Genomic DNA, 18,057 nt, shown 5'->3' on the forward strand with positions numbered 1-18,057 from the left:
CTTATGATCTTTTTTCGTTTTGTCGTAAGAATGATGGAGATCAATTCATTTAAAATATTTACATGTTAACTTAAAAGTTAAGGCCTTAAGTTTGAAACTATTAGGTTGTTAGAGTTTAAAACTAATTACTAGACTAAAATGGAATTCGTGAATTGAACTAATATGAAATAACATCAAAAGTTTGTGAAGGTCACACATGAGGGAAAGGAGGTGTACTCTCAAGATTGAAGATATTGATGTCAACAAAAAATGTCCAAGTCTAATTTTTTTTACGAAAATGTCAATAGAAATATCTACAAAATGTTCAAAATATTTCTAGAAAAAGCATATATATGTGTGTGTGCGTGCGGGTGTGCGTGTGTGTGTCTCCATTTTACTTTTTTGTCATTCTTCTCTCTCTCTTTATATATATATATTCACTCTTCTTTATATGTATTATTGCCAATCATCTATTATCACCCATTAGATATTACAATTCAAATTTTAAATTAATATTTATTTGATAAAAAAATCGTAAATTATTAAAGAAAAATAACTAATAAAAATAATATCAATTGTATTAAATTGAAAAGAAATTAAATTGAAAAAAACAAATATGCCACATAAGTTCACATTAACTATAAATTAATAAATAATCTTAAGGATATTCTAGGACCATTATGTAAATTTAACACATTTTCGTGTAGAAATCTTTATAAAATAAACACAATTATTTAAAGATTTTCAGATATCTATAAAAGTATTCATACAAAACAAACATGGTTACGTAGGATGCCCAATATTTGTAATTTCAGACATCTATAATTTTTTTAATTGATTTCAGTTTTAAAACAACTAAGTGCAAAAAAAAAAAGAATGAAATAGAAAGAGAAAAATACATTTTTTGCTCCATAGATTTTGAGTCTAGTTTTTATTTTGATCTCCAAGTTTCAAAATGTTACACAAATGGGTTTAAAAAACTAAAAAATATTTTTATACACAAGTTTGTTTGGTTTGATATACTAAAAGTGTTTCTATTAATCTCAAGTTATTATAAAAGAAGACTATTAAAGAACTGGTCATCAGAGGTGATTGTCAAAGTTAGCCGTTGAAAGGAGTCATCAAAGCTTCGTCACTGAAATTGGGGGGTCGAAGTTGGTCTTCACTAGAATTGGTCGCTAGAGTGATTATTTGAGTTAGCCATCAAAGTTTGTCACACAAATGGTCGCTAGAGGTGACCGTCGAACTTGGCAGTTGTTGAAATTGGACTTCGGATGTGGTCTTGGCTAGAGTTGGATGCTTGAAGTGATTATCGAAGTTGGTCAATAGAAGGAATCATCGGAGCTAGACACTAGAGGTGGTATTCGCTAGAGTTAGCCTTTAGAGTGATCACTAGAGTTCGTCGTATAACTGGTTATCAGAGTTGGTTATCGAAACTAGTCGTATGAAATAACGATGATTGGGCTATTATAGTCCACTCAATCCACTCTAATTGAAAGCCTAAGCTTCTCGTTATAATTTATACTAACGTTAACCACATTTTGTTTCTTACTCTTTTTTTTTTTTTTTTTATCTTTTATGATTTTTTTTTAGATGTGGTTTTACCTTGGGTCGATATTAAACTCATAATACCATGGTCCCTCGTTATTAATGTAGTCCGGAGCTTACCCGATCCATCTTGACCGACAGGTGGTGACAGTTAAGTACGCCGGGCGCGGCCATGGCTTTGTTCACAATCCTCACACACAGAATCAGTCAGTATTCTCTCCCCTTCATCTCTAATTGACCGCACAACTTCCCTTCTTCTCCTTTTTTTCACTTTTCTTCATCACGCCTTCTTTCTCTCCGCCCTCTCACGACGGCGACGGAGTACGGCAGTTTCCTCTTCTCTCTAAACTCCGAATTCCCTTGGGAGGGAAGCTACTCACACCCAATTCCTCCCTCCCATTCTTCCTACATTCTCCATTATATTTCTTCTCAATGCCACACTTCCTCTCTTCGATTGGAACTTGATCTCAACTGCGCTCCATCTCCACTCACGGATCTTCTCACAGGTAAACCCTCGCCACCCACCTCTCAATTCTTGCTTTTCTTTAATCTTTCTTCATTTTTATTTTTGATCAGTTTTACTTTTTCTTTCCTTCTATTTGACTCTTTGGATTTAGATCCATAGTTTTGGCTTCAGATCTTGATCAGTAACTTGATTGACCCTTCTCATCCCTAGTTTCCTTGATGCCTCTATCATCTTTACTTCTTTGTTGCCTGTTTCTTTTCTCCTCCTTTTGTTAACATTTTCAGTTTTACTCCATTTACATTGCTGGATGTCGCCCAAATTACTCTCTCTAGGTCCGTTTTTGTTTCTGAATTTGTTCAAGACTGTAAGCTGTAACAGTTGTCTGTGCGTTTATGTTAAAAGACCTTCCTGCCCGGGTCGCAGGGGAGTATTATGTTCCGAAATTATTCTGTTCCATTTTGAAATCGAGATTCTGCTTTTTGCTCAATTGGTCGAAATTTAGATATCTGCTCGAAATTTTAGGTTCTTTCAATCCATTAACACGTACTCGTGATTCTCCTTTTGAGCTTGTTCTATGCTTAGCCTCATGAGCAATTGACACTGCCTCACTTTTTTGTCGTTTGGTCATTTACTTCTCTGCTGCTTTTCAACGACAGGCTGGGATATTCAGCTGTATGCTGATTCGCTTATACCTCTTTAATTTATGGGGGAGTGGGTTATTGGAGCTGTCATCAACCTCTTTGGCAGCATTGCCATCAACTTTGGGACGAACCTTCTTAAATTAGGCCATAACGAGGTTGGCAGAGATCTCTTTTCTTACTCTTGCTCTACTCTGGGCTAAGTACTCTTCACCCATTGTTATTGCTGTTTTCTCTGTAGAAAACATTTCTTATCCACATTTTTCTTGAGGATGCAATACAGTCATGCTATTCGTGGCTGGTGTCAATGTGTCATGCATCATAAAATATAAGTGGCATATTTCATTTCAAAAGAAAATAAAAAGTATATCACTTTTTCAAAGTTGTAAACCTGTTTCCCTAATTTGTTTGGTAAGTAATAGCCCATCAAACTTCCGAGTTTCTTAACTAGTTGGACTCAGTTATACTTCGTTTGTCCATCACTTTTTATCAGAAGTGTGTTCGGGATATCTGGGTTTCAAGTATTCTATTTGGCATCATTATTATATGTACTGTGGTTTGTAAAGAATTTACTCTTGCAGAGAGAGAAGCATTCTATGCTAGAAAACAATGGTTCTAGTGGAAAGACTCCATTGAAGCCCATTATCTACTTCCAGACTTGGAGAGTTGGTAAGTCATTTTCTGGTGTACATGTTATACTTTTTCTGGAAGAAGACTACATTTGGTACCTAAGGCCTTCGTTATAACTTAACTTATACGTTTTTATGTACAGGTATTACATTTTTCATTCTTGGAAATTGCCTCAATTTTATTTCCTTTGGATATGCTGCCCAGGTTGGTAGAAATACTTTATCCCATTTCACAATTTGAGTATATTCATATCATTGGTAAGTCACTTTCTGTTCCACTTTTTCTAATTTTACTTGTCTTCTCCCTTCTCCTTCTCCTTCTCCCCCACTCCTACCCTGCAGTCTCTTCTTGCAGCACTTGGATCCGTTCAGTTTGTGTCCAATATTGCTTTTGCATACTTTGTACTCCACAAGATGGTTACTGTTAAGTATGTAAATATCTGTAATCGCACGTCTTTGTAACCATGAAGGCTCACGTAACATGTCATCATCGTTATTGTTTCTAATGGTGAAGGACTGTATTGCTTTTTTGCAGGGTAATGGTTGCCACTGCTTTTATTGTTCTTGGAAACGTTTTTCTAGTTGCTTTTGGCAACCATCAGTCCCCTGGTAGATGCCATGCTTTTGATTTATTTATCTTTCAACTTTCAAGTTTTAGTGGCTTGTTCTTCTACGTGAAATGCCAAGAATGTCTATTTGAGTTTTCATTGAAGAAGCTTCTATGATAAGGGGGAAGGGTAAATGATCATTTAATAAATATCGTGTGTTTAGGGGGATTGAAAGGGATCATAATGAGTGTGGTGCCTTGCTAGATTTCATGTTTTCTTCTGAATTTCGATTTTGAAGACCTTTTGTAACTATCCTAAAGATTCTATTTTGTATAGTTGGAGTCCCGTCGTGTAGTAGGGCTCTTTTTTGTGGGCTCTTTTTTGTATGCCCGTGTATTCTTTCATTTTTATCTCAATGAAAGTTGTTTTTACAAGAAAGAAACTAATAAATTAAAAAAACCTCATAACACCATCGATTATGTTTTTTTTACTGATAGGCCATTTTTGGAATTTGGCCTATATTGTCATTGTTCTGTGGTTTAGACCCTGATTCTAGGGGTTGATATTTAAGTGCCATGAAATTTTGTTGTATGGTGGCTTAACATAGAGAACTGGATGCATTTAAGCCTAGAATTGTTAACCAATATGTAGTAGGTTACTAACCAGAGATGCATTTTTTGTGACCACTACTAAGATGATAAAAATGAATGGGGAGAAGGGTTAAGAGCCGGGTGGTAGTGCTGAAAACTTTTATCCAATGCATTTATTTCATCTAATCTGCTTGTAAGTAATGAATGTTCATATTTGGTTTTCTCTTTTCAGTGTACACTCCAGAGCAGCTGGTGGAGAAATATGGAAATATAACTTTCCTTCTATACTGCGTAATTTTGATCTTGGTTGTTGCTTTACATCACTCAATCTATAGGTTAGAATTAAAATGGATTCTTTCCTTCGTACTTTATATGAGGCTTTGTGATGATAATAGTATCCCCCATGGAACAAACATGCAGAAGGGGAGAACTGTTACTTTCTGTTTCTGGACAAGATCTCAGACCATATTGGCATATGCTACTACCATTTTCCTATGCTATAGTTTCAGGTGCAATAGGCTCTTGCTCGGTCTTGTTTGCCAAATCTCTGTAAGTTCGCCGACTATTTTGTCCTTTTTCTCAGTAGGTACTGAACCCACTTATAAGTCTTTTTTGCTTTCTCTTTCTGATACCAAGTTATCTGTTTTAGCTCAATACTGCTCAGATTGGCCATGTCTAGTGATTATCAGCTGCATAGCTGGTTTACATACTCTTTACTGCTTTTATTTCTCAGTACTGCTGGATTTTGGGTAAGGTCATTATACGACTCTACTTTTCCTTCTTTATTGTTTTCATATTATTATTTTGATGTAAACATCATTTCTTTAACTGTTATGGATTTTTTTTAATCTAATTCCACAGATGGCCAGGTTAAACGAAGGACTTTCCCTGTTTGATGCAATCCTTATTGTTCCCATGTTTCAGATAGCTTGGACTTTCTTCTCCATATGTACAGGTTTTATATACTTTAAAGAATTTCAGGTTCTCTCTCTCTCTATCTCTCTCTTTCCTAAAGAATGTACTTTCTTTGGGTGTTTTTTTTGGGGGGGTGGGGTTGGAATTCTGGAGCCTAAACACATGAAGAGAACCGCATGAATGACACTGGTTGACCTAGTGAAGCTACTAAATATCATGCCTATTCTTAGGAAAATGGTGTACATAGCATTGGATCAAAGCTATATCAATTGGCTTCTACCATAAATGGGAACTAGCAGTTTTTTATACAAGATGCCTATAGCATTTTGTGGGCTGAGATAACTGTTCTTTGTTTTTCACCTTCTTAACCCTAAAGAATGAGATTCAGATTTCTTGTATGACTAAACAAGTAACTAAGTTATGTTTAATTTTTCCCCTTTGCTTGACACAATTATTATGGCATCCAACATGTATTGTAAATTAGTCCTCCCATTTCACTGTTTGTATAAAGCGGTAAAAAAAGTGTGAATTGTTTAATCATACGCTTTTTTAACCTTTGATTTCAAGGTCATGCTTCCTGTTGCACTTTAATACTCTCCATGCCTTAATTATGAATTCAATTTAGGTAGCAAACTTAGCTTCGTATTATCTTCCAAACAGGTGCTTGATGCTTTGAGGACAACAATGTTCATACTAGGAATGATGTCTGTTTTCATAGGCATTTCTTTGCTAGCACCTGATGAGCCGAGAGGTATTTTAATTTAGGTTCAAAGTATTTTTGGGGATTATGTTACAAGTCTGAGAGCTTGATTGGAACATGAATTTCAGACTGTGACTTCAAAGATAATTCATCTTTGGTTTCTGGGACGTCGACAAGCTTCACATCAGAAGAAGAGAGGTACATCAATTATTTTGCATGCATATATGACATTAGTTTTTTCAAGAAATCTTACGGATTTTGAGTTCAGAACCCCTTCTGTCTATAATGAAGATATCTGGTATTGTACCATTTTCTTTTCTGGGGGCAATGTTAGTTCTAAATTTGAATTTCTCAGCAGTGAGCAACCAAGGGTATTAAAAAGGTTTCCTTGTAGGGTTTAGTTTATGGAACACATAAAGTATCGGACAATGAAAATTCTCTGATGGATGAAGTGCTTAGATTTTCTGCCATTTGATCTGCAACTCCTTACTCATTTCTGGTGCATATGTTTCATTTGCAGACTAATTGTGTCATCCAAAGAATTAGAAACTAAGGACGCTAGATCATTTTCACAAGGATTCTTGTTAAAGATTACAGATGTAGTAGCCAAGGCGAAGGTATTGGAGTCAACATTGTTGATTTGAGAAGCTTCGTTGGTTGATGGTTCAAACAGTAACTATATGCCGTGTTATTCTTTGTGCAGGCTGCTTTAGCACTTTCTCTGGGTTTTGGAGAAGATTCACTCAATGCATCTGCAATACTTGTGATGCCTATGGTGTCATCAAGGATGACTGGCTTTAGAGGAACTGGGTTTGAGCGCTCAAAGTTTTTCTCCATGAGGAAGCCTGATTGGAGTAAGATCTCATTGGATGAGGATACGAAGGTGCTCGACACAAACATAGGTTTCTCCCAAAACCTTTGAATAGGAGTAGTAGTAAGAAAAATTGGCTTGGAGTATTAAACCAACGCCTTTTCTCTATAGATATAGTAGTTAGAATTCAATATACCAGTTACTGAGCATGTTCTTACATAGAATTATAACAGACAATATTGTATATTATGGAGAACAATTTTTTCTTATAAAGCAAGATATTATTTCTCATCCCCCTCCCCCTCCAGAGACGGTTTTAGACTCTCCTACCAAACTACTGGCTTGTTTTAGAAGAGAAGTCAAAGTGCCGTATTGATAGATGCCTTTCCCAACTTCCTAGGACCATGCCTTCTTTTCGAGTTCAAGATAAAATAAATTTTAACCTTTGATACTTGGAATAAGCAAAATCTATAATGATAACATCTAAAAGTTTTTAGCAATAATGTGATAGAGGTGGCATATAACATGTACAACAGAACAAACTTTAGTTGGTTGTATATTTTCTTTAGGATAACAACCAGTTTAGAGAGCCCATCTTGAACTCAATTCTTTTTTTATAATGAGGAAATAGGAATTCTTGAAATTCTTGGACATTCCACCGACCAGTAATTGAAAAGATCAAATCCGCGTTTCTTGAGTGGAAGTCTTCTTGATTAAAATTATTTACGTGTTACAGAATCATGATATGTGGCCCATACCTCCCAACCCACATACACAAACACCATCCCCCAATAATGCTGTATAAAATATATACAGACAGTGAGATCACAGCTAATTGAAACAGTGACCTTTTAACATATCAAGAATAAGGGGTTCTTTGGTGGATCGGATGGACTTATTGCAAGTCTTGCTATTAGATAGGTGAACCAAGGGGGGCCTCTTTGTCTGCTGGTTTAGGGTGTCTAATAGGATATGCTAAATGCATGTCTTATAGACGTTGTGGGTGAGATTTTTAAAATTAAGAATAATCCACGTGTACCCTATTAACACAATTCAACTAAGCCACTCCAAAGCTTAAGTAATTAGGTTAATTAGATATGTGTTAAATCATTAATGAACCTTAAGCTTAAAAACTTAAGCTTATACATTATGGTAAATTTAATTATATCATCTTAACAATTTCTCTCACTTGTGGGTTTTAGAATTTGTAGTAGGATCCAACAAGTGGAAATTAATATTAGTTAGAGAGGAAATGACATTACATGAGTTCAAACACACGAACTCCTACTCTGATACCATGTTATGGTAAATTTAATCATATCAATATTTCAACGACTAGAAGTTCTTGATGACTATGACCCAATTAAGTGGGACCATTGGCTATGAGGTGTGAGATATAACAAATAACCCAACCAAGTGAAACTGGAAATTCATTTTTCTTTTGTAGCTTTCATTAGAAATGTGCCATTGTATTCTTATTCTATATCCTCTGACAATGTCATTGCAGTCACTAGTAGTGCACACAACCTGTTCACATTTTAACTAGTCATAATTGAGTTGCAACAGGTAACTTCCATCAAGGTGTGACAAATAACAATTGTCTAGTGTGATTCTGATAGTTTCCTCTCTATACTAAAAGATATCTGTAGATGAAAGATAGAAAACAGATATTGAAACTTTGCCTAATTTAAACCTCCTTGATTTTGCAATCTACCCGACAAATTGCACAAACAACTTCATTTTTTTTCTTATAATGTATAAAAACAAATTGATACATTTTAATGAGAGGGAGTTGGTGGAACGAGAGGTGGAGGAATTGTTGAATTGAAGCTCCATTAAAACAGGAGAGAACTATGTATAAACCACTCCATTAATGCTATCACTTTCAAGAATATCTTCTGAAACCAAACTTGGAAAGAACTCATCTGTGAAAAATCAACCTCAACTCAGTTCAACGTTCAGGTGTACACATAAAAAAACCTTTTTCATACACATTTATTATGTTGTCATAACTGATGAAAGAATAACATGTTGAATTTCTGTAAACCGCACATCAGGAAGAGGAATGAATTAGCTTTAAATTAGTTATATTGCAGTAACTGCAGGCGTCTTTGCATCTTCAGCTGTTCATAAAACCTTTTGATGAACTCCTCAGCCTGATTATCCACTTGTCCACTTTCACAGCTAATTTCATTGTCCTCTTCGGAGGAATAGTTGGATATCCTTACATTAAATGGGGAAACGAGTGGGCTTGCCCCCTCCATTGCAGGACTTAAAGCATAGCTACAAGCATTATACTGCAAGTGATTTAATGTGTTCTCAGGAGTCATAAGTAGATAACAGCCTGCCTTGGCTTCTGGGTATGAATCTTCTTCCTCTTCTTTTTCTTCTTCTTCTTGTTGCCGCCTTGTTTCGATTTCCACTGGAAGGTTGATACAGGGGAAGTAAGTATGGTACTTGGTGCCGCGCTTTGACGTGTGGGAAAAAACAGGATTAATGGGAGTGTTGCTGCAAGAGAACTCATAATCCTGTATGCCGAAACTGCCACGTGTCATATCTCGGCCGTTGGAGTGGTGGTGGTGGTGATGGAACATGAAGTAATTGGTAACAGATTTTCTGAACAACTTCCCTCTCTTCACCATTAAATTCATGTCCATAATGAACCTTCTCTTTGAGATCAAACCTTTTCTTGCCATTAGAATAAGTGTCACCTTCAAAACATTCCAAAGCCTCTTGGCTCTTACAGAGGACTGGAGACCCATGATAGATTTTTCTTTTCTTTTGTATTTTTCAGCCTAAAAATGGGATTGGGTTTCTTTGTTCCTGCGAGGTTGACCTCGCAGAAGCAAAGAAAACCCGAAAAGAGGAGGAAACAGGAGAGGAGGGAGATGGGAAACACCAAACCTTGTGTTGGATTTTTATAGGAAAATAGAAGAGGTTGTGGATGTGGCTTCTTCATTAGGACAGAGGAAGCAACGCTCCTCTATTTGAAAATTTGAGATCCAACCACCGCTCCTAATCCAACTCCATGCTCTTTTCCTTCTACATTAGTTTAATAATATGTATTTTGAATTAGAAAAGAAATTAGACTTTACAAAGAAAAATAAAGGTTGAGGGGCCTTTTCAATGGAAAAGAGTAAGCAATTGTTTGGAAATTGCTGTTGTGTGAAAAAGAAAAAAAGATACCTTTTTCCAACGGTACATTACCATTTGTGTTCCATTATTAGGCCAGCCAACCTATTATTTGGACATGGTCCAACTCCATCATTGTATTTACAAAGTTTCTTCTCAGGTCCTTGAACGTTTAAAACAAATCTAAGTCATCCAATTCGTGTCATTGTTCGGGAGAGAATTTTTAATACTTGTTTGCTAGCTAGGCTGCTCAGCCCGAGTCCCAACCACGACAAAAGGAAGAAATTTGAAAAAGAAATGAAATTAGTTTATCATGTGATATCGTGTGATTTCTCTGGGTATTGGCTTGTAAAAAATAGTTGCAGTCTAGCTAGTGGTCAAATATTAAGTGATACATACTTCTTTCATTTAACATCTGACAACAGATAGAGGTAGTAAAGAAAATTTTTCAAACTTCCAATTGATCGAGATCACTTCGAAGATGTTATGACCATGACTACAGATCAATCACAAAAACTAACATGCTAGATCTAGTAATCGTGAGATTGTGGTAATAAAAGATGTTTTTGAGATGTAATGCTTTTAAGATGCTTTCATTTAACCTCTCACATCATGGATCGGTCTAGTGGTTAATAGGGATCATGGAAATAATAAAATATTTAGAGAGAATAGGTTCAAGTTATGATTCGCCACTTGATCGTGTAATATTTTACGTGTTTGAATTAAAATAAAAAAAATGAAACTTTTGAAGTAATTTGGCATCTTAACCGTAGCAAACTTCATGACTCTTTCCGTGGGTCTCTTGTTTTTTTACTTTGTAAGTTGAGCTTAAAGAATGTGTTTGCGTACTACCAAAAAACACACAAAGTTTGCTTAGATTTTTATGCAATATGCAAAGTAAACAATTAGGACTAAAATTATTATTAACTTCACATAGGATCATAAACTTTAAAAAGTCAACGGATATTTGACATGTTCAATATCTTTTAAAATTAATAAATCTATTAAACATAAAGTTAAATTGTGTGTCTAATAGGATATTAAACTTCTAATTTTATGATCAATCTAAACATAACTCAGTGAATGAGACATTAATTATTAAACTCAAAGGTTTGATTTAAGCCCCCACCCATGCAAAAAAAACTTTCAACTTTGGGTAGATTATTCACATTTCTTAAAAACACATTGGAATTCTAAACCAATTTTTAAAAACAAAATCAAAATTTAAAAAACTTAGTCGTCTTAATCTCCAACCTATTTCTTCCTATTTTGGTCTCAAGATATTCTGAGTTGACATGCATAAAAGATCCTTGCACTAGTCTGGTGTAATGTTAAGCTAATTGCACTCCGATGCTTAATTTAATACAAATAGTAACTAATTCAACTAAGCATACAAAGAAATAAACTCTGGTCTCTCATTTAGGGATTGCTTACTTTCCCTAGGTTGAGTGAGGCTATTTATAAGTCGGTCCTATAACACACAACTAAGGTTACATGTGGCAACAATGGTGCATTTCTGGGCTCAAGGTTGCAAGGTGTCAATTTAGACCTGACTTAGTTATTTCTTGATTGATACATTTCTGTTTGGGACAATTGGATAAATGACCAAAATAGAAATAACGTTTTCGAAATATGACCAAACATTTTTTTTTTTTGTGAAAATGGTCGAATGACTAATTATGATACTAATTAAATTTTAATAATGGACAAAAAAAAACCCTACAACCTAATCCCTATAATTATGCTAGAGTTTGCAAAAATATGATAATCTAATAAACATAACCACAAAAAATCTAACCTTAATCCTAAAAAAATAACATCTAAAATAATATCACACAATCAAAACTAACCTAGAGATACATAATCTAAAATAAACATAATGTTAGAACTCTGATCTTTAAAAGACTTTATTATTGTAATGAGTTGGTACAATCTCCTGGAATAGCAACAAAACGATGAACGAATTCTTTATTAAACGATATGAGTCAAACAAAGACTAGACGATGGCTTATCAAACTCTAAACGATCGTTTACAGAACTTTATATGGTCGCTTACAGTCTCTACACGATCGCTGAGTAATACTAGTCGATCGCTTACAAAACACCCCACGATCGCTTACTAGATACTACACGATCGCTTACCAAATACTATATGACCGCCTACCAAATGCTACACGATCGTTGGGCTCTACTAGCCGATCGCTTAGTAAAAGAGGTAGACGATGAATGACACACTATGACGAATTCTACACAATAGAGACTACTGAATTCCCCCGAGAGAGAGGTCTATTTCCTCACTCCAGATATTAAGACTTCCCTCTTTCTCTTCCGGTTTCTTTCTTCTTTTAAACTTCAACTTCTCCCAACAAAACTGAAAGTAGTTTGGTTGTGGTCCTCCAACCTCCTTAACCGACTTCCTTTATCTCCTTTATTCCCTAGCTCCAACGGCAGAAAACTATCACACACTCTCCAATCACCCAGCCTTATTTCCACATTTTCGCAGCATACTCCTTTACCTCGCACTATGGTTCATGATCCCCAAACTACTCTGTAATTGGTCGTGTCTGTGATGTTCAACTGCAGACGATTCGCTAGACTCTCTGATATGAAGTTACGTGTAACTCCATAATCTATCAATATCATCACCGATTCTCCTTTGATTACCCCTTTAATCTTCATTGTTCGAGGGTTCGTCAATCCCACAACCAAGCTCATAGAAAGTTCAGCAATAGGAAAAATTTTCTCTCTCAACGTCAATGTATTCAATTCTAACATCTCTTCCTTTACTTTGTCGTCTTCATATAATTCTCATTCCTCACCAGACGCCTGCACTACCAATAATCTCAGTTCTCTCAACTCCCGCCCTTTGCACCGATGTCCAACAGTATACTTTTCATCACACTGGAGACAAAGCCCTTTTTCCCTTTTCGACTGAAATTCAGCATCTGTTAATCTTCTTGCTGGAATTTCTCTCTGGTTATCGTTGTTCGACGTCTCTCGCAACGTGACTGTCCTTATCGAAAATGACTCTTCGGTCTTCCCTCCCTCCTTCGGCTCACTTTCGCCTACTATCTTACTTATATTTTCTATATTAAATTTTGAAAAGTTCAAATTTTGGATCTTACCTCTGTATGTTCGTGCTCGTCCCGGTTTGGCCCGCACATTTTCTCTATCTTCAACACGCTGTGCCAACGACATCATTTGTGCTAACCTGGTGGGATCTCAGCACTCAACTTCAGCTTTTATCCACGATGCCAAACCGTTCATGAATTTCTCCTCTAAAACTTCATTCGGCAGATGAGACAACGACACTACTAACTTATCGAACAGATTTCGATATGCCTCCACAGTCGTCTCTTGTTTAATAGCCAAGAATCTTCCACAGATCGTTCCCTCTCTTAAAGATCGGAATCGAACTAACATCCTTTTCTTCAAGTCTTCCCAATCTTTGAACAACTCTATGCCTTCCTTCGATCGGTACCAGTCTAATGCGGTGTCGTCGAAACTCACAACCGCCACCGTCATCTTCTCAGATTCAGTCAAGTTATGAACTTGAAAATAGCGGTATGCTCTGAATAACCGCGCATTTGGATCACTTCCGTTAAACACCGACATTTCTAATTTCTTGAATTTACTTCGATCACAAATCACGTCTTCACCGATTGCTTTCACCAAACTATTTGTTCCACACACATTATGGGTGTTCCATCCTTCTACCTCTTCCGTCACCTTTGCCTTTCCCTAGGTCATTTTCGTAACATAAGAAATGAGCATTTGCTGATATTTCTCTGTCTGCAATCCCAATCTCTCAATGCTCTTTGCTAACGACACCAAATTCTCCTCTATGATTTACAATTTCTGCATTTCGACTCTGAATCCAGAGATCTCTTGGTCTAATAACTCCAGTTTCTCTTCGAAACGTTTCTGAATCATGCTTGCCCAGGTGGTTGCTCTGATACTAATGTTTTAGAACTATGATCTTTAAAAGACTTTATTATCGTAACGAGTTGTTACAATCTCCCGGAATAGCAACTAAATGATGAACGAGTTCTTTATTAAACGATATGAGTCAAACAAAGACTAGACAATCACTTATCAAACTCTAAACGATCGTTTACAGAACTCTATATGATTGCTTACAGTCTCTACACGATCGCTGAGTAATACTAGTCGATTGCTTACAAAACACCCCGTGATCACTTACTAGATACTACACAATCGCTTACCAAATACTATACGATTGCCTAACAAATGCTACACGATCGTTGGGCTCTGCTACTCGATCGCTTAGTAAAAGAAGTAGATGATGAACGACACATTACGACGAATTCTACACAATAGAGACCACTGAACTCCCTCTCTCGAGAGTTATCCTTCCTCACTCCAAATATTCAGACTTCCCTCCTTCTCTTCTCCCAATAGAACTAAAAGTAGTTTAGATGTGGTCCTCCAACTTCCTTAACTGACTCAACCATCGACTTCCCTTTATCTCTTTTATTCTTTCTTTTTTGATATTGCAACATAATTGGAGGCCTATCATTATGCTGGATTGACAAACCACAAAAAATCTAATCCCTATAATTATGTTGGATTTTGAAAAAAATCTGATAATCTAATAAACATAACCACAAAAGATCTAACTTTAATCCTAAAAAAAAAACATCTAAAATAATATCACACAATCAAAACTAACCTAGAGATACATGATCTAAAATAAACATAATTAAAAATTAATGGTTAAAAATAGAAAATTTAGACCTTTGATTTTCACCCACAAATTAACCTTAATCATAAAAAATATTTAATGATAATTAATAACTCAAAATTTAGACCTGAAATATGCAAATACCTTATATTCAAAATAACTATCAAATACCTTCTACCTATCCACTCTCACAATGTGTCTCATACTAAGTCCCACATATACCTTCTATTCACAAACAATTAAATTATACTATCATATTCTCGATCTTTTTTGTCATGCAAATACCTTGTAGTAACTAGAATTTTCATCTTATTTTGTCACACCTTATACTATATTGTAATAGCTAAAATTGATATAAGATTGAGTCATTCAGATAATGTAAATAATATGTATTAAAAAAAACCATGAATTGACCCACACAAATACTCTATACTAAAAATCTACATATATGTTGGAAATGAAAGTTAGTGTCAAAGTTATATGAAAATTGTGATATTTATTCCTTGTATTTGTGTTGCTTACGATAACCAATATAGTGTAAATGAGAAGTGAAAAAAATGAAAACATAAATTAATCATGGGTTAGATGAAAAGACTTTATTATAAACAACCATAGAAGAAAGGGAGAAGAAAAAAAACAATGTAAGACGATAAAATTAAAACAAGATAGTATGATTATGATATACCTTTGTTGAAGAAACCACAAAACCAAAAACTTTCTTCCAATCCACAATCGTGACTAGGTTCTTTTGAAAATTAGGAAACCATGAGCCACAACACTACCTTATTTAAATGTCAATAGTACCATGTCCAATTGAAAAGAAATACATATTTTTTTATTAAAAATGTACATCTTACATATATAAATATGGATAAGAGCTCCATTAATATGGCTCAAGAGCTTCTCATAAAACAATTGGGAGAAGTTAGGCTATATTTAAATCTAAAAATTGGAAAGATAATAGATTTTTCTAAAAAAGGATAAGATACCGTTGTAAATTTGTAAACTATAATTTGAATATTAAATTCAATATTTGATAAGATCTAATGGATACAAAATCTTTAAATATCTCATTTTTCAAAATCAATGGCTTGAAATGACCATTTCACACCATTTCTCTTTCTCTTTCGGGACTCGTGCTCTCTTTACTCTTTTTTAGTATCTTGTGGGCTCTAGGTCTTATCTTGGACAACCTTCAACAAAAAAAAAAAATATATAAGAAAAAAGTGTGTTTGTAAGCAAAATTTTCTTAAAATAAAAATTAAAAACAAAATAGTTATCAAATATAGCTTTAGACCCAAAAAAAATTGAAAACCTATTAGATCTTTATAATATTTAAAGATTTATTTGACATAAAGCTAAAAATATAGGGACCAAACTTGTAAATTAATCTAAATTTGTATACATCCTTTTTTAACTCAAAATAATAATAGTTTAAGAAAAAAAATGTAAGTCAATTAAATACTTTAATAATACAAAGACTAGACGAAATAAATATAGAATATAGAAAGTAAGACAACTTAAATATTTTAAGAATAAAATACCAGAGGAAATAAATATAGAAAATGACATTCTGGACCCTACCCCGCCTCGTGTACATCTTTACTGATAGCTACTATTAGTTGTCATCATTGATAGCTGCTATCAGGGATAGTTTTCAATTTGACAAATATTAATACAACTTTAAAATAGTAACACTTGAAATATCACTTTTCAATTTGCTATCATTCATACACTTTGGTCAATTGTAATCAAACTTGAAATATTAACACCTAAGGCTATTGGTGTGTATTGATGATAGACTTTTATAAGTAGTTATCAACTTTTGAAAGAAAACTATCATCTTTCAAAGATTAACATTTAAAGTATAAGTGATAGAAGTCTATCAATAAGAGATCTATAAGTGAAATCTATCAATAAGAGATCTATAAGTGACTATCTCTGATATTTACCTAAGCCATATCACCAATATCGTTAATATCATTCAATTTATTGATATATACCTAAGTCATAATACTGATATACAGATATCACTGATAGCTATGGCTATCATTGATAGCTTCAATCAGTGGCTATCACTGATAACTTTTAGCAGTGGCTATCAATGATAGACTTTCATCAAATGGAATTAACTTTTATATCATTGATATCATCAATATATGGATATCACCTAAATTCTATCATCGATATCACTGATATCATTTACACCATAGCTATTGGTGATAACTTCTATCATTGATAAAATGTTACACATATAACTTTTGTCATTCCAATTTACCATCAAATAACATGTCATCTTGATAGCTACTATCACTGATAACATGCTATTAGTGATAACTTCTAAGCGTTCCAGTTACACTTTAGTTCGAGATTCAACTTTATTAATTAAATTCACTAAGTTGACTATCAATGGTAGATTTCTATAAGTGGATATTAACTATGAAAAAAATCATCAAAGATTAAGTTGTGAAAAAAAATCATCAAAGATTAAGCTATCAACAATAGAAAATATTAGTGGTCATCACTAATAGACTTTCACTAGCGACTATTAATTTTGAAATATTCACACTCAAAGCTACCAGTGGTTATTATTGAGAAACTTTTATTATGATTATCAATAATGAACTTTTATCACTAATAGACTTCTACAACTGATATCTACCTAAATTCGATATCACTAATACATGAATATGACTGATATCTACCTAAGTTCTATAACTAATATTGCTAGTAATTGTTATTATCAATACACAAAATTACGGTACATAAATACACAAACACAATTTGTGCCATTCATTTTGGGTCATCTATGCCTTTTTTTCAAGTTTAATACATTTAAAGTTCTATCAAAAGAAAAAAAAAACTATTAGCCTGTTTGATATCATTTACTTTTCTCATTTTTTTGAGAAATAAACTTGTTTAATAACTATTCTCATTTCTTATTTCAACCATTTAAGAAATGTTTCTAAAAATGGTGGTGGAAAAAAAGTAGTTCCTTTCATATCCGTTTTCATTGTTATTTATATTTAATGTTCCTTTATAATAATCAAATTTGATGATTGGCTTGTTGGTGTTAAGCCACTTATTAATTGGATACTCTTAGGAAAAAAGAAGAAGCAAAAACTGGATAAAGGAAAGAAAACTAAAAAAAAGAAAGAAAGAAAGAGAGAAGAAGTAAAAATTGGAAAAACAAAATAAAATTAAAAAAAAAGGGAAGAAGTAAAAATGAGAGAAAATAAAAAAAAATAAAAAATAAAAGAAAGGGGATAAGCAAAAATTGGAGAAAAAAGAAAATTAAAAAATTAAAAAAAAAAAGAAGAAGAAGCAAAGATCGAAGAAAGGAAAGAAAATAAAAAAGAAAAAAAAAGGGAATAAGAAGGAAATGAAAGAAAATTT

At 34.0% G+C, this 18,057-nt stretch overlaps 2 protein-coding genes across 3 annotated transcripts; one reads left to right on the plus strand and one right to left on the minus strand.

Annotated features, from left to right (window-relative positions):
- The first annotated feature begins 1,625 nt into the window (after positions 1 to 1,625).
- Positions 1,626 to 7,115, plus strand: LOC120069783 (magnesium transporter, putative (DUF803)). 2 transcript variants are annotated; one of them, XM_039021599.2, is made up of 14 exons: positions 1,626 to 2,033; positions 2,650 to 2,789; positions 3,213 to 3,300; positions 3,404 to 3,465; positions 3,603 to 3,688; positions 3,796 to 3,869; positions 4,631 to 4,733; positions 4,819 to 4,947; positions 5,048 to 5,147; positions 5,260 to 5,379; positions 5,974 to 6,064; positions 6,142 to 6,211; positions 6,534 to 6,630; positions 6,717 to 7,115. In XM_039021599.2, the coding sequence occupies exons 2-14, from the start codon at positions 2,697 to 2,699 to the stop codon at positions 6,933 to 6,935; spliced, it is 1,332 nt and encodes a 443-aa protein (XP_038877527.1). In that variant the 5' UTR covers positions 1,626 to 2,033; positions 2,650 to 2,696; the 3' UTR covers positions 6,936 to 7,115. The 2 variants fall into 2 exon arrangements, with proteins under 2 accessions (XP_038877527.1, XP_038877538.1); XM_039021610.2 differs by lacking the exon at positions 2,650 to 2,789 and having other exon boundaries at positions 1,654 to 2,033.
- A 1,525-nt stretch (positions 7,116 to 8,640) lies between these two features.
- Positions 8,641 to 9,938, minus strand: LOC120077324 (uncharacterized). The gene has a single exon (XM_039031206.2). It carries the CDS (start codon positions 9,584 to 9,586, stop codon positions 8,906 to 8,908), a length of 681 nt encoding a protein of 226 aa, XP_038887134.1. The 5' UTR covers positions 9,587 to 9,938; the 3' UTR covers positions 8,641 to 8,905.
- Between the last annotated feature and the right edge of the window lie 8,119 nt (positions 9,939 to 18,057).

Source organism: Benincasa hispida, chromosome 1 (assembly GCF_027475165.1).
Source record: "Benincasa hispida cultivar pf3 chromosome 1, pf3_genome.v1.1, whole genome shotgun sequence".
In the NCBI taxonomy this organism is placed as follows: Eukaryota; Viridiplantae; Streptophyta; class Magnoliopsida; order Cucurbitales; family Cucurbitaceae; genus Benincasa; species Benincasa hispida.